Source organism: Myotis nattereri, assembly GCF_964212035.1.
Source record: "Myotis nattereri genome assembly, chromosome: 12".
NCBI classification, from domain to species: domain Eukaryota; kingdom Metazoa; phylum Chordata; class Mammalia; order Chiroptera; family Vespertilionidae; genus Myotis; species Myotis nattereri.
Window position 1 is genome coordinate 44361981 of NC_138087.1, and position 17148 is coordinate 44379128.

General features: G+C 40.1%; 1 protein-coding gene across 4 annotated transcripts in view; it reads left to right on the forward strand.

Annotated features, from left to right (window-relative positions):
- Nucleotides 1-17148, forward strand: part of PCSK5 (proprotein convertase subtilisin/kexin type 5) — a gene marked incomplete at its 3' end in the record, with an annotated part of 420910 nt that overhangs the window by 183127 nt on the left and 220635 nt on the right. For all 4 annotated transcript variants that reach the window (XM_081103066.1, XM_081103067.1, XM_081103068.1 and 1 more), the window contains exon 9: nucleotides 5190-5290. In XM_081103066.1, the coding sequence (XP_080959192.1) occupies nucleotides 5190-5290 (101 nt within the window). The remainder of the gene's footprint in view (nucleotides 1-5189; nucleotides 5291-17148) is intronic.

A 17148-nucleotide genomic window follows, 5' to 3' on the forward strand; every position in this document is an offset into this window, starting at 1 on the left:
CACATTTCTAATCCAAATGAAAATCAACACCAGAGACAAATTCATTTCATGTTTGAAAACTATCTGTTCAGTTGCACTTTTACCAGATAAGAGGCAATATGGCACCTTCAAAATAAAACAGATCACAAGATAACCCAGAGATAAAAAACTCTTAACTGGAGGGCTGCTATAAAGGCTTGTCGCTTACGGCCAAAGTCAGTCTGGACTGAGATTCCCTGGAGAATGACATCAACAGACTAAAATAAAAGATTCAATCAGCCCCAGTAATGAAATATGAAAGATTAGGAAATAATGGTTTAGGATGAGAAAAAGTGATGGTTCTTCTCCAAGGAAGCCAGGCTGGGCCTGAACAAAACCCACCCCTTCTCACCATAGGAGGATGGCGTCCCTAACTTTGTAGAGTCCAAAAAAACCATCTGCTACTCATCCTGGGACAGGCTGAAAATCTAATTTGCCGATCAGGACAGCTTTGATCTGGCTTGGGGCCTGGTGTCATCTCCTGTTTTCTTCACTCTGATGGGCAGAAATGATATTTTCTTGAGCAATCAGAGGGGTTCTGAGGAGGAAAATTCTGTTTCTGATTTGGGTAGCGAATTGAGGGAATTTGGAGCGTGCAAGATGCGCCACCGGGCTTGCAACCAGGTTCCGAGACATTCTTTACAATGGAATCTAAACGTGAAGTGCTTTATTGTTCCGTTTTCACATACAGCATCTCTGGACTCCCTGCCCTGGGATGTGGGCTGAGTGCAACTTTTCCTTTAAATTACCGTGTCAGATCTTGTATGCATGCGTTATGATTAATGGGGTTACCCCGTGTGGTTCCAGTTTTCAGAACATCATTTTTCTTCAAGATTGCATGCTCCTTGGTGGTCTTTGCCTTTTCTTTCTAAAGATAGACACAAAAATTTCTCCGGTACTGTGGCTACTCTTAATGATGAAAACCCTGCCTTAGATCTTTCTGGTAATTTACACCTAAATATCTTTACCACTGACAGTAACTTCCTCTTGAGAGGACCCAGCTGGAATTTCCACTTAAGGCAGGATGAGAAGGGAGTGAGGATGTTTTTGTTTCTTTTCTCTCCATTCCTTCCTCCTCTCCATCACCTTCCTGTTCCACTCCCTTCCCACCCCTGCTCACTACTCAAGTTTCATCTCCTTGAAGTGGTTGGCGGGGAGGGGTGTCGGGGGGAGAGAGATAAAAGCACAGTGGTGACTGGAATTCTGCAGTCCTACCTATATCAATAGCATTTATCACTAAATTGGTGTTTATATGTAAAAGCACTGAGTAGCTTTCTGTTTAAGTCTATTATTATATGTATAATATAATATATAGGTGTCTATACCTGATGTCTATATATAGATAGGGCAAATTCCGATTGCAAACCCGACATCCTAAAACTTTTATTGTTCATGTTTGGGATTGGCAGGAGGTGGTAATTTATTAGACTCAAAAATGCAACACACACTTGGAGTGTTTATTCTGGATTTGATTCTGTGCATTGAAAGTGTCTGAAGAATAAGGAAAGGGAGCCAAGTGGGAAAACATCATGAAAAATTTTGAATCCAGGCACAAGTCATTGAAAAAAAAAAAGAAAGAAAACTTGGCAAAGGAACGTGACCATGAGGGTGAGGTAAAATGGGAAGAATGCAGCAAGGCCATCTTTCAACAAGAGCGTATCTGAAAACAGGGAAACCGGCTGCTCCTGGGCTGTTTATGCATTGATTTAGGGATCAGGCCTTTGGAAAATAGGGCTGCAGATTTACCCATCATTTCAAATGAAGTAGAAATACCTTTTCAATGATCCACCAGTCCCACTTCAGGTACATATCTAAAATAATTGAAAACAGAATCTCGAAGAGATATTTGCACACCCATGTTCATTGCAGCATTATTCAAAATACCAAGAGGGGAAAGTAACCCAAGTGTCCATTGACAGATGGATTAATAAAGACAATGTAGCATATACATACAATGGAATACTATGCAGCCTAAAAAGTGGGAAATCCTACAACATGGATGAACCTTGAGGACAGAATTTTAAGTGAAATAAACCAATCACAAAAAAAGACAAATGCTGTATAATTCTACCTATTAGAAGTACGTAAAGTAGACAAACTCATAGAAGCAAAAGTGGAATGGTTGTTGCCAGAGTTGGAGGGAGGGGAAAAAGTGGAGTTACTCAGTGGGTAGAGTTTCAGTCATACAAGATTAAAAGTTCTAGAGATCTGTTGTACAGCAATGTGCATATCCTATATAATAAAAAGCTAATATGCAAATCAACTGAACGGCGGAATGACTGGTTGCTATGACATGCACTGACCACCAGGGGCAGACGCTCAACACAGGAGCTGCCCCCTGGTGGTCAGTGCACTCCCACAGGGGAAGTGCCACTCAGCCAGAAGCTGGGCTCATGGCTGGTAAGTGCAGTGGCAGTGGCCGGAGGCTCTCCCACCTCCCCTGCAGGCGGGTGGTAAGGAGTGAGGGTTCCCGGACTGCTAGAGGGATGTCTGACTGCTGGCTTAGGCCCGATCACATGGTTGGGTGTAGTCCAGCCGTGGGCAAACTACAGCCCACAGGCCGGATCCAGCCCGTTTGAAATGAATAAAACTAAAAAAAAAAAAAAAGACCGTACCCTTTTATGTAATGATGTTTACTTTGAATTTATATTAGTTCACACAAACACTCCATCCATGCTTTTGTTCCAGCCCTCCGGTCCAGTTTAAGAACCCATTGTGGCCCTCGAGTCAAAAAGTTTGCCCACCCCTGGTGTAGCCCCATGTACCAAGAGGTTGCTGGTTCAATCCCCGGTCAGGACACATGCCTGCATTTTGGGCTTGAGCCCCCAGTATTGGGTGTGCAGGAGGCAGTGATCAGTGTTTTGCTCTCACATTGATATTTCTCTCTCTCTCTCTCTAAAAATCGATTAGAAAAAATAATTTTAAATAAATACAGGAAGTTTTTTTTAATGTAGGAGTGTTTAGGGCTTTGTTTATCCAGACATCTTGCAGGCATCCAATGTGGAGGTTGAGAAGCTGGCCAGAAACAGTCTTCCCTGCCTGCCAAACGCACAGTTGGGGCTCTGGCACACCATTCAGTCATTTAGGAAAAGAGTTCAAAGCTTGTCTCCTCTCTCCCATCACCAGGTCTGTGTGGTTCTGTATGTTTTTGTTTACCCGCCCACTTCTTGTGTATCAGTCCCCACCTGGTATGGAGAATCTGGTAACAGTGGAGGTACCAAAGGAGCAAAGGAAAGACAATGAGTACCGATGGCCTCTGGTGAAGCTCAGTCAGGATGTCAATCTAGATCCAACACAAGTAATTAGAGTCTACTCTGACCTCATGTGGCACTGAGGAAGGTTTTAGGGGAGGATTTATTTTTAGGGAGTTACAAAGCTTTTCCTGGGAAGACCAAATTTATTTCCAAATCACCTAATCTCCACATTCTTCTTAAAGGATGCTCCTTAGAACAACAGGACTTTGCTTCTATCTCCCTGTGCCTTTCTGATGACCTTTCACCTCAGTCTCTTACCTGTAAAATATGGGGACTATATTTGTTGTAATGCTGAAGAAAGCTTTACTGCTGTCTCCAATAACTGTTATGAGACCGCCAGCTCATCTCACACGCCCTGTGCATTCCCAGCAGGAGTGATATCAGCCCCAAGGGGCCAAAAATGGATGCTTGTCAGGAGGAATGGGTTTACAAAATTTTAGATATTACAGTGGTTCACAGAATCTTACCTCATAGTGTTTAATCTCTTGTTAAGGACAATCTGAATTTAATTTTTCTTAGTGAAATGGTCATGAAACAAAGGTTGACAAGCACCATCCTTGCTTGATGGGTCTGTTACTGAGCCACATTCACACTAAGAGGAAAACGTGATCTAGCTCTCACATTATGATTGATGAAAATGAAGAAATAGCTGATGTCCTTCTATAATATACTAGAGGCCCAATGCATGAAAATTCGTGCAAGAGTAGGCCTTCCTTTCCCCAGCTGCCGGCACCGGCTTCCCTCGGGCACCCGGGACCCGGGCTTCCCTCCTCTGGCTGCAGGCAGGCACCCGGGACCCAGGCTGCTTCCCTTCTTCGGCCACCCGCAGGCATCCGGGACCCGGGCTGCTTCCTTTCTCCGGCCACCCGCAGACACCCAGGACCTGGGCTGGCTTCCCTCTGGCCCCAGCTTCATCAGGAAGGATGTCTGGTCTAGTTAGCATATTATCCTTTTATTATTATAGATAAGATGTACTTAGTGCTATAATTTCATATCAAGCGCATGGGCTGAACCTGGCTTTTAGTATTTGTGTTAGATCTTTGAGAAATCCTTGGTTCTTCTATGTAGCATTTCCATGAATTCTAAAAAGTCCTTAAACAAATGTTCCTTCTATGGCAGAGCATACCTTTTGCTTAAAACCTGAGGCTCCCCCTACCTAACAGTTCTGGAAGGGCAGGGACCAGGCTGAGTGCTTTACTCCTTATGCTACCAATGCCTAACTCACTGTTTGGTTGCTGTGCAACATGTCTGGATTATTAAAAATAGTGGGGTAGCCCTGGCCAGTGTTGTTCAGTGGTTAGAGTGTGGGCCTGCACACCAAAGGGTTGCAGGTTTGATTCCTGGTCAAGGGCACATACCTGGGTTGAGGGTTCACTCCCAGTTCCTCGGTCGAAGTGTGCGCAGGAGGCAACCAGTCAATGTGTCTCCTCTCTCACATCAATGTTTCTCTCTCTCCTCTCCCCTTCTTCCCTTCTTCCTTTCCCTGCGTCCCCCTCTCCCTTCCCCTTCCTTCCTTCTACTCTCTCTGAAAAGCAATGGAAAAAATATCCTCAGGTGAGGATTTTTAAAAAGTAAAAATATTGAGTAATGAAAGAACTGTAGCTTTAACTAGAGCTGGGACAAGGGTGAGGCAAGTGAGGTGGCTAGGGGTCTAGGGAATAAAATTTAAGGAGAACTTGCCCAACCCTTATGTTTCAGGCCAAACGCTCCCCTAGTCCAGTTTCCAAACCCTTCCCTTTCCAAAGTTGATTTAAGTGATTCACTGGAAGTGATAGGGTCATAGGAGCACAGGAACAGGGAATTTAAAACAACTATTTCAACACCCCTCCATTCCACTTGTATAAGTACATTTCTTTCTACTTGCACGTGATTCACATTGGCCCCAGAACCCTAAAAATGTGCACTTCTGTCTTTTAGATCACTACGGACCTGAGGCAGCGGTGCACGGACAACCACACGGGGACATCTGCCTCGGCCCCCATGGCTGCGGGCATCATTGCACTGGCCCTGGAAGCCAAGTAAGCCTTTATCTCCGTTTGTTTCCACTGGCGACAACCCCGCATCTCACGGACAATCTACCCGCTCCCTAGTATAGAATCCCTAGCACAACCCAGAATATAATCTTCCCAATCCCAACCTGAAAACTTCAAAGATTAGGGCTTTAAAAATTTTTTTTTCTCCTATATTAAGGAAAAAGGCACTTTTTTTATTTTTGAGTTTTTATATTCCCTAAAAAATCAAACTGTGTCATTACTGTATCAGGGAGTCATGTGCAAGCGTGCCAGTTGGCTCCAACACTCTTGCCTTGTCGAGGTTTTCATTCTAGTCTGGGAATGTTCCTGTGAGTCTCAGAGTAGGCAGGTCTGCCCACTTCTGGGCCCCTTCCCTGCAGAACAGCAAGGCAGCTCAGAGTCCTTGATGACAGTACCATCACAGACTCATGCTCAGGGACAGAATATTTTAAGGTTACGGGACAGGAGCCCAGGAACAAGGACAAGCCACTTACCTTAAATCCTGTTTAATGTAGTCAAATTCTGTGACTAAAGAGCCCTTGGAAAGGTCCCCTGAGGTTATTTGCAATGCGGCCCATCTCTTCTTTCTCTGAGCACCAATAGATCAATTTGTCTGAACTCTGAAAACCCAGTACAGATCGATACTCTCTTACTGTCCATTTTAAAATCCAAATGCCCAGAAAACTGAAGGGTTTTTTTTTTTTTTTTCAAAATTAACACCAAAACTCATTTAATTGCAAAGTTTGCCCTGATTTGATTTGAGACTATTGGCAGTCCTTATTTATTGTGAAAATGCCTATATTTCACGACAGAAATATTAATGTATTTGATTACGAGGTGCTGGCTTAGACCTCATTGGAAGTTTGTATAATATATGCAAGAGATAAGCTATCTGGAAAAAAAAAAAGTTTGAATTTTAAATACATTTGGTGCAAGGACTTTAGAAAAAGGGTTGTGGGCCTGTATTTAGACGCCCTCCTGACAAGAGAATCATAACAACAAGGAATTGAAGTAATGATATGAGTGGTTTTCCCAAAATGGCCTTGCATGCCTGTCCTAAGGAGGAATGGAAGGATTCTTTCATCTAGTGTACCCTGATGTAGAACAATAGCAGGTGACAGGAAAAGAATACAAGAATCATAACATGCTCAGGTATTATAGCAAAAAGGCACTTTTTATTCTTAACACAGAGGTGGCCTCGCAACATTTCCTGCTGCCCCTTTGTAAGGCAAGGGCCTGTGGCAAGGCAGTTGGGCCTTTAATGTAATGCGGATGCAGTAAATGGCTAAGTCAGGTAACTCCTTGGATTGAGACAGGTATAGCAACACAGGCTGTGGCTATGGGCGATCTTATCTTAGTCCATTTGAGCTGCTATAACCAAATACCATAAACCGAGTAGCTTATAAACCACATTTATTTCTCACAGTTCTGGAGGCTGGGAAGTTCAACATCAAGATGCCAGAGGGTGTCTGGTGAGAACCCACTTTGTAGATGAGCTCTCTGGGTTCTCGCTTGTCAAGACTCTAATCCCATTCATGAGGGCCCCACCCTTATGGCCTGATTACCTCCCAAGGCCATACCTCCTAGGATCATCACATTGGATGTTAATTTTCAACATGGGGGGGAGAGGCACAGATATTGAGACCATAGCAGGTGTGGTATCATTTGACTCCCATGAATGTTTGTATTTCTTTCTTTTTGATGAGGTTAAATATTAAATCATTTCAATATACCATATCTTTTAAAGTGTTAAAAGTTTGGTTTTAGCAAGGAACTGGCACTAATCCTATGAAATTCTCATTTTACAACTTTTCCCTGGACTGTTCTCACAGCAGACATCTCGATGAAGTATCTGTGTTTTTAATTTGGTGGCTGTAAACTGGAGTTTTGAAAAATATATCATCTTCATTCTGGAATTCTAGATTGTTTCTCTGGAATATTTTTCTGTCCACAAACTATTGAAGGTGAAAAAAAAATCAGGAATTCTCTCTACATTTCCCTTTCCCCCCCAAAAAGAATATAATCTCAAACTTGGCAACCCAGTACTATAACTGTGGCTGAATGGTACTCAGTTCCTTGAGCTATTGCTACAGCACTTATATTTTTAGTGATTATTTTAACCACTCTTTCAGTTCAGATGAGAAGTCCTTACTCTATTCTTCAAACAGCCTACAGTTGGATCAGGCCCTTTGGGGGCTGAGAACACACTGAGAGGCCGCGTCTGTTTTCTTTCCCTTGCATTTTGAGCATTTTTAAAGATTGATTTTTTCCAAAACTGTGATGGGTGGAAGAAAGGTCCCAAGATACATTTTACCTGGAAAATCCACTGTATTTTAAGATTTTTAAAATAGCCTAGTTCGATTGTGGGGCCAAAGTACAGGGTAAATCATCTGATAAAATGAGAAACAATAAACCTTTCCTTGCAACTCCATTGTTTTGTGCTACAGGCCAGTCTTTGCCTGTAAGTGAAGCTGTACGTTAGGGGAAAGCAGTCAAAGAACTAAGAATGGGTCAGGCGTTGATGTTAACCGAGGATCATTGAGCAGTGGGCCTCCTGAGTGAGTAAAAAAGATCTTAAACTAGGAAACTGTAGTGAGGCTCTCAAATAGCAGAGTACGAAGATTATTGTTGTTCTAAGCCTAACCCTGGCAAAGAAGCCTTACCCATTCAGCCAGCCCCCGCCCCTGGCAGTCTCCTCTTACAAGAGGCTAGTACTTCTCAACAACACTTAACCTTGGTGTTTTGAGCTTCAGCCTTTACTCTCACAAGTTACATCTACAAGGTACTCCCTTGTAAGGAGAGAAGAGAGGAATCTATTGCTCAGAACACTGCCAACACTGCCGATAGGCGCCCTGCTCAGGTCACAGGAGTCAGTGAGTGAGGGTGAGTGTTCAGGTGAGGAGCTGCACGCAGGGGCTGCCAGTCCCTAGTGAACGCATGTCCCAGCTGTCTCTGCACAAGGCCGAATGCACCATTAACCTAATCTCACTGGGGTACAGTATTTACTCGGGGGAGACTCCCAACCCTCCCCTCCTCCCCAGGTGCTTGCCTGCACCAGCCGATTGATTTGCCTGGATCATAAGATGGTGGATTCTACCTGTGATACATGGCAACCTCTTACCTCTCTACCACTCTCAAAAAAAAAAAGTTTATTGATATTTAGAGAGAGAGAAAGGAAGAGGGAGAGAGAGAGAAGCATCGATGTGAGAGTGAAATATCAATCAGCAGCCTCCTGCACACCCCCTACTGGGGATCGAGCCTGCAACCCAGGCGTGTGCCCTGACCAGATGAAGCCCAACCAACTGAGCCATCCCGGCCAGAGCCTCTCTGCCATTCTAATTCTTCTAGCTCCTCTAAGGTCAGAGCTTTTCCAAAAAACCTCCTTAGGAAACTAGGAGAAAAGAAAACAAATACAAAACATAGAAACAGATAAGCTTGAAGTATCCAGATCTCTTATCTGAGCCCAACAAAAGTCGAGCCATGAATTACCTCTGCTGTGACAGCTCCTAGGACTCCCAGGCCATCCTTTTCCTACGGGGTATGTAAGGACATGTGTTGCAACAAACTCCACTGTTGCACCCCCTGCCCCAGATACTTGGGTAAAAGTGTGCTACTCCCAAGACAGGAAGCTCGACAGCCGCCTCTGACAGTCTAAGCATGAACTTTGCCGCAGTTAGTCATTTAGGCAATTTCTTCCTGCTCCCAAAGCTGTTTTCCAGGTGCAGAGAGCTCTGAATCCTTTACCCTTCTCAAAATCATGAGCAGTTTCAAATAAGAGAAAATACTGTCATCTCCAAGGGGGGAAAAATTTTTTTGTGTTGGGGTACCCTTGCCACATATGTATTGGTTCAGAAGTTTATAATATTTCAATTATTTGGATTTTGTGGACTTCAGGGTTGTTTTCTGGTTTTTTAGCTGAATGAATAGGGAGTATGTAATCTGGGATTATGAGGGAACTAATTACCATTTGGTAATATCTTTTTTAGTCGCATAATTCAAAAAGTTCAAATAAAATGAGTGTCTGGATGCAGTTTTTTTAAATGAAGGAAGTGGTGTAACATGACTAATAGTTTTATATGCGCAACCTAGAAGAATGTCAAGTCCCATTTGTAAGTCGCCTTATGTCTCGAGGCCAGTATATATCACAAGTACTCTAGACCTGTGGAAAGAAATAAAATGTTGCTAGCAAATGATGTTTCATATAAAATGGTTAAGAAGAGTTGAAATAACTGATATGCAAAAATGTTCAGAATCATAAACTATGTTTTACCAAAAGTTTTCCTGATCTGAAACTGCAACTATTAGCAAAGAAAAGCTATTTTAATAGAGTATTTTATATGTTAAATTATCAGCATTAGCTTGGGAAATTCAAAATATAAGTTCACCAAAGAAACTTTTTGGCCTAGAGTTGCCAGTAGTCTCTCATTGGAAAAGTGAAATATTAGCAAACATGAAATATTGCATAGTGAATGGTAAATAAAAGGGGTGATTTGGGTAGAAACTTCTGAAGTTATTTAGGACTTAGAAAGAAGGACTTGATATAAAGAATCTTCCACAAATCCTTGTTTTTAAGTGACCCAAAAACCTTTTTCTAAATTTCCTATCTCAGCGGACACAGGGATACCTTCCCTTGAGAATGCCTAATATATCTTGATCTAAATTTAGGAAATATACAGATTGGGGTGGCAGCTGTTACTCTGTACTGGAAACATACCTGGTACCTGTTAAACATTAGCTGCCTCTGTTGTTATGTAGTATGTACATACATGTGCTATTTCTGGGTAAGTTTATCTACTTTCTTCTTATTACCTATCTATTTTCTCCTATTTCAGTAGTCCGGTTACGACTGGTTTATAGAACATACCCATATAGTTACATGTAGAACATAGATGATAGAAAATATAGAGAGTGAATATACTTCTGATAATTTAGAAAATTTCTATAACTGTACTATCGATGTTTTTTATGGATTATCTTTCAAAGGAGGCTTAAACTACTAGAGGCTAAGGATTATACTTTACGGTATTTATTTAGGTGTATATAAAAATGTCTATTGCACATTAAAAAAAAAAGTAAAGCATCATGCTAGGAGCAAAGTGACTTAGGTAAAGCACAGTGTAAATATTTGCAAAACATGTCCCTTACCTTCAAAGGATCTTAGAATCTCCCTATAGAGGCAAATGTACACTAATAAGTACATGTTAGTGTGCATTTCACATATACACAAATTATTTAAGAAAGCCAATGAAATAGTTTGGGGGAAAGGCAGTGGAGAGTGCAGGACTCGGGTGAAAATAGAAATAGCCTCCATAGCAACCCAAATTGCAATATTGGTACCATGATATTCTTATATCTTCCATGACACCTAAGCCCAGTGTTTGAACACAGTCAATTCTCTAGTCTGACCTTCTAATATTTTGTACAAGGAAAATGAATTTAACAAAATCACCGAATTTTATTTTATTATTAATTATTTTTACCTTTCCATTCCTCTAAGTCAGCGGTTCTCAATCTGTGGGTCGCGACCACTTTGGGGGTCGAACGACCCTTTCACAGGGGTCGCCTAAGACCATCGGAAAACATATATAATTACATATTGTTTCTGTGATTCATCACTATGCTTTAATTGTGTTCAATTTGTAACAATGAAATTGGGGGTCACCACAACATGAGGAACTGTATTAAAGGGTTGCGACATTAGGAAGGTTGAGAACCACTGCTCTAAGTGATTAGTGACCTCCCCTCACTGTCTCAACTCATTTCTTTTCCTGTTTACTTACCATTCTCTGGAGCTGGGCTTCACCTGGGTAAAATAAAGGCATGATGCTATTCCCTTCTTAGCTTCCAAGAGAAGTTCCTCAACCTTTGATCTTGAGTGAAAGCGATACTTCCAGACATGGAAAGGTCAAAGTGTGAAGACTTAAGATGTGTTGAGCCACAGGGTGATTTGCACCATATGCTGTTGATTTCAAGACACTGTCCCCAGATAATCTTTTCTTGGGAAATTAAGCTTACCATCTGCATTTCTTAAAAACCTAAAAAAAGCCCACCTACAGAAATTTGATGTGGTTCCTATTGATCAACCTTTTTATGTCTTTGCCTTGCATTTAAAGTCTCTTTTATCGATGTCTATGTCCAGTGTGGGGAAATGCCAAAGATATTGGGGATAGAATTATTGTGAGAAGTTAATTCCTGGGACAGTTGAGAGCGAGTCTGGACTTCTTAACAAGCCGAGTTCAAGTCACTAATTGAAGGGCTTCAAAGTCCTGGAACTAACCATCCTGGAGGGAGGCCACATAAGAAGAACTTGGTAGACCTAAACATTTCTAAATATTGGGATTAGCATCATAGTCCTGATCTCTCGTAAACTGTTCTTATCTTAAATTTCAGTATAAAATGTTCCATTAAAATTTCTCCCAAGGGCTACATTCAGCTGTATGAAAAGTTGGCAGTGGGCAGGGAGCACAAATACATTTGATTTTGAGGTAAAATAGATTGTCACCACACCAGCTCTTTTCTTTTGGGAGAGTTTCATTTACTTCATCAATACTTTTTTTTTAAGTAGATGCACAAATAGTGAGAATACAGGCATAAATGCCCATATTGCATATAATTACAAAGGTAGAGAAGTTATCACACACTTGTTTCCTTTCACATACTCTTAGAGTTTCTTGTGTATTATAGTGTTCTTGGTTGGGCTTGGAATTTAGCTAAGATTTCTGGCATGAGTGGTTGGGGTCTATAGCTTGAGGAGAATTAAAATGTAATCAGGGAGGAGATTTGTAAAGAAGGTTTGTGAGGTAAAAACAGCACACATTTCCACCGGAGGCCAAGCGGACAGAGAAGGGATGTACTGTCCTGGAATATTCCCTATAGTGAAATAATTGTAACCAGACTCACAGAGCAGTTACCACGGGCCTTCTGCCAGGACTGTGCATGAAAATAGCTTTGTTATGTCTACATACACACAGACAATACACTGTGTCCTCTAACACTTTTCAAGTTCAAATTATTTGGAAGCCAATTTTCACTGGACTCTGTACTAATGGTTTAAAGCAATGCAGCTTCCAAAGGTATCCTGTATTACTGGAAAAGCCCTGGTCACCAGTCTCATTCACCCTGTATTATCTTGACATTTAGCCAGTGTTTTCCATCTTTCTGAGATGATGAGACTGAGGACCTTGATGGATAGTTGCGTTGCCCAGGGACTAAACTGAGGACAGAGAAGTTATTATTAGGTCATTGTTATCTGCCTCTTTTTTGCTTAGCTGTATTTTTAAAAATAGATACTTCACTGAAAATATTTTGCTCTCATTACTATGATAATAAAGGTTGTTTCTTAAAAAGAGTAGTTCTCTGTCTTGTTACAATCCCAGAGCTTTTCCTTGCATAGCTGGTCAAATGGCATTTTCAAGTGTTTTATGTTATATGTTAGAAATGTCTCATGTTATAAATACCTAATTTGTGATTTAACGTAAGAAGTAATGCTTAAAAATTAGAGATGGAAAAGACCTTTACAATGTCCTCTGAGATATAATTAATTTCATGGCAATTATATCATTATCTATGATATGCTGCCCTCTCTGTAACACCTTGACTAGAATCCTATCTCACAGTATACAATACCTGGAAATTCAATAAACAATGATAGCACTCTGAGAAAATACAAAGTAGGAAGTTTCTCCCAGCTAAGTCCAGTAAAAAAAAAAAAAAAAAGGAGGTGTGTAAGAAGGGATTTTGAAAGGAAACTTATAATGTCATCTAATTTTTCTCATCTCTGAAAGGCATATGAAGAGAATATGCATGTTGCTAACATAGACCTTAGACGGAATCATTCATTCATTCAACAGACATGTGTCAATGGTTAGTTCCATGCTACCCATTATGAATTGATTGGTGAATTGACAGATGTAGACCTTTCATCCTGTTCGGCGAGACAGCCTATAAAAAAGCAAATGGTCAGTACAAAGAAAAACATAAACAGAGTAGAGTAATGGGACTATTTTACATAGAGTGGTCAAGGAAAGACCTATTGGAGAAACTGACCTTTTAGCTGAGATCTGAAATGAGAGCAGGAGCCAGCCTTGTAAGGAACTAGACTGAGAGTTCTAAGGAGAGGAGCAAGTTGGGAAGACAGTGTCATTGGAATAAGATGCCTGGATTTGAGAAATAGGAAGATATATATGACTAGTGTGAATTGAGTGGCTGGAAAATTCCAGATCACATAGAGCATCCTAGTAAGTAAGCATGATAAAGATCTTTGGGGTCTTTTAAGGAGGGAGGCAGGACTTGATTAAATTTTTAAAAGATCATTCCAGCATCTCCTCGGAGAAGTACTGATGCGGGAGCAAGGCAGGTACACCTTTTGGGAAGCCAGTTCAACAAGAGGTTTGAGTAACCTGGTCAAGATGATGGTAATTGGGACAGAGGGAAGTGGATTGATATATATATATATATATATATATATATATATATATATATATATATATATATATATATGGAATAAGCTAGTATATTTTAGGGGAAAGGAAAAGCTCAGGGCTGGGTTCTAGTTTCTTTGCTCAAATCTTGGGCAGATTGTACACCATTTGCTGGCATAGATAACCTTTGTTCTTCTCATGGGATTCTGAGAATTGAAAGAGGCATAAATACTCAATGGGACAAGACCCCTGGGCCTACAAGACCTGTAGCAAATTTCTCCTACGATGATTGTCTGTGCTTTGGTTGTGCTCCCCCAGTAGTTTATGTAATTAATCTTTAGAAAATGTTTTTCACTGAGAATATGATTGCTATAAATGACTGAGGCAGTTTACATTAAAAAAAAAACAGAAATAAGGTAATAAAGAATATGGATTTATTTGCATTATAAATTGCTCATGTACTGCCATGTCCTTTAAATAGGGTGTTAATAGCAAATTAATCTTTATGCCGTTACCCCATAAGATTACTAGAATATCTGCTTATTATTAGCGAGTTTACAAGAAGTTTGTAAAACTTAGTCTCTTGAGGGTTTCTGGATTTTATTTATTGCCAGGAAAGTTTTGTTCTTGATAGTGTCTATGGTAACACCCCAAATACTAACAAATATAATTTTCCTTGCTAGGAATAAGAAAGCTGACTTTTTTCAAGGTCCATTATAGTTTCACACCATAGTCTGCCACTTAATCACTTTAATCAAAGCATATTTCAGTACATTTCTGCAAAAGAACTTATATGGCTTCATCAGCTATAGCTACCTTTGTATTTTGAAGATTCTCAGGTATATTTCTAAGCTCTGTATTGAAACTCAGTTGAAAATTCAAACCTAGTTTTATACCAAGTGATCTTAGGCTGAGTTTGGAGTCAGTCTTGCCTCTGCCCACATTGTCTTAACCTGTAATTTTTTTACTTCTGGGGTATTTTTATGCAATTTGTTCGGAAGAACATAATTGTTCCTAGTTCCATTAGAATGTAGTTTTTGTTTTCAGCTGATTCCAGCATTCCTCTATTTCTCTCTTTTTAACAATTTTTAATCACAATATATTTTTCCATCAGTGTGAGAGAAAAGGGAATAAGAGAAATACAAATGACAGAATGAAAAGCCTATCATTTCACTAGCATATAAGATTTATTCAACCTGACATCCACAAGTCGATTGTGGCATTTGATGTGTCAAACGCTCCAAGCAACAAATTCATAGTGAAATAAACTAATACCTGGAATAGAACAGGCAACACAAAAAGACATTCTGTGGCTAAATGATTGGGTTCTTTCTTACCATCTTGGAGTAAGTTTTCATTTCTCTATTCATGATGCTTCTGAATTTTATTATGATGAAGTACACTTTTCTATTCTTTGCATATGTGTGACTAAGAGAAAGTAAACTTTTATATCATTTGTATATTGCAGAAAGACAATACACCTATGAAGCCTGGTAGTATAATGCTAACCAGTAAAGACCATAGCACATGGCTGTAGCGTTCAGTGTATGAGACAAAAAGATTCTTCTTGCCATTGGCCCCAAACTGAATGTAGGAATAGTGCTTAATGGTGCAACTGGTAAAGTAGAAAATGAAATGATGAAATGAACCAAACAGTAGTCAGCTTTCGTTGCATGCTTACTCTATGCCAAATACTAAGCCGAAGGCTTTCATCGGTAATCTCATTTAACCTCAAAGCAGTACCATACCGTAGTCATTATTACCATATTTCAGATATGGAGAGTGAGGCCTACGAACCTGCACAGGTAGTAAATTGCAAATCTGGAAGGTGAACTAAGGCAATGTGATGCCAGAGCACACCATCACACTGCATCACCTTTCTCTTCTAAGAGCTGTAGAAAGTCGTGGTTAATTACACCTGGGTGCTATGAAGTAGCAGGGCTATGGGGATGGGTAAGGGTGCCAAAACATTGAACAGGGGTGATTTAGGAAAATTTGGCAGAAGGAGAGTGATTTGATCTATATTTTGAAGATTCTTTTTTCCACTTCTGTTGCATATGAGTCATATAGAATATTGTTTAAAAGTGCAGATTTCAAAGCCCTCAAGATATTTGGGGATTTAATTGCAATGGCCCATAGATCACAATTAGGAACTCCCTCAGTCTGTAAGCTGTCTTGAGAGTGGGTATGAAGTAATAGCCCCAGCATCGAGAACAAAGGCACATAGTAAGCAATCAGATATTTGTATCATGAATGAAGAAATGAATGAATGAATGAATGGAGAGAAGCAACTCTCCATTTGGTTATTCTAAAGTATGGATAGATAGCTATTCAGGTAGTTTGAAATTAGTGGGGTAAAATTCTAGCAAGGTCAGACTTAACTCTAAATGTTGATTGATTCATTTAATAAATATTTATTGAGTCATACTTGTTACCATCATTTCTTTATTTTGAAATAGACTTTTTCACGTATCTGAAATTGCTAATACATCTTGTAGCCACAGTTGCAATCTTTAGCATTGCAGTGCGGATGGAATTCAGTGTGTCTCTGGCACTATGCTTAGATTAGAATGCATCTATGAGCAAAGCATGCTTGTTCCATGCCAGAGCTGCCAGGAGTGATAGCACAGGTTGAACACAAATGTATGTATACTTTGCGCCTAGCCCCAATAAAGCATATGCTCCAGGTCTGGGAGACATAGATTAACGATAATTACACCTTAAGTTAGAGGTGTTATGAAAGAAAGTAAAGGATAATAATTATAATAGAAAGTGAGGTTGAGATAAGGGCAGGAAAGGGTGAATAATGACAAATAAGGAAAGTATAAGGCTGTCATTAATGAAATTATAGCATTTTTGCTGAAATTGGAGTCATACATAAGTGATCCAACTTATAGTTGGTTTTTGTGAGTCTTTACTGAGTTATTGTTTGATCACAACATAACCAAGTTTCATCTTTTTTCATCCAATAAGTTCTTGCAATCATGGCCAAGCCTTATGGAATAGAAGGCAAAATGTAAGGAGGAAAGCCTGAATGATCCATAATTTTTCTTTTTATTTCTACAACAAATTTAGGAGCATGCCCGTATATGATTGAAAATTGGTGGGGTATCACTCAAAATGAAAATTGCTCATTCTGTCAGAAAGAATGCAATAAAATTTTTATTTTTCTATCTTCAGTGGGTGCTCTAGTTTATCTGAAAAAATTCAGTACACAACCAAAGAATGTTGGAAGGAGGAAAGAAAATTGAGTGAAATTTAAGATAGGCTCTTAGAAGAGTCTGCCTGTTATTTCACTATTGGAAACTTTTACAACCGACTTGAAAGGCTATTGTAGAGAGCTTCCTGGAGAGAGCGAGCATGATATGGGAGTGATCACATTAGTCATGCTGAATTCTTATGCATTGCTCTGAATTTAGGTGCCATTGGAATGGACATCTAATA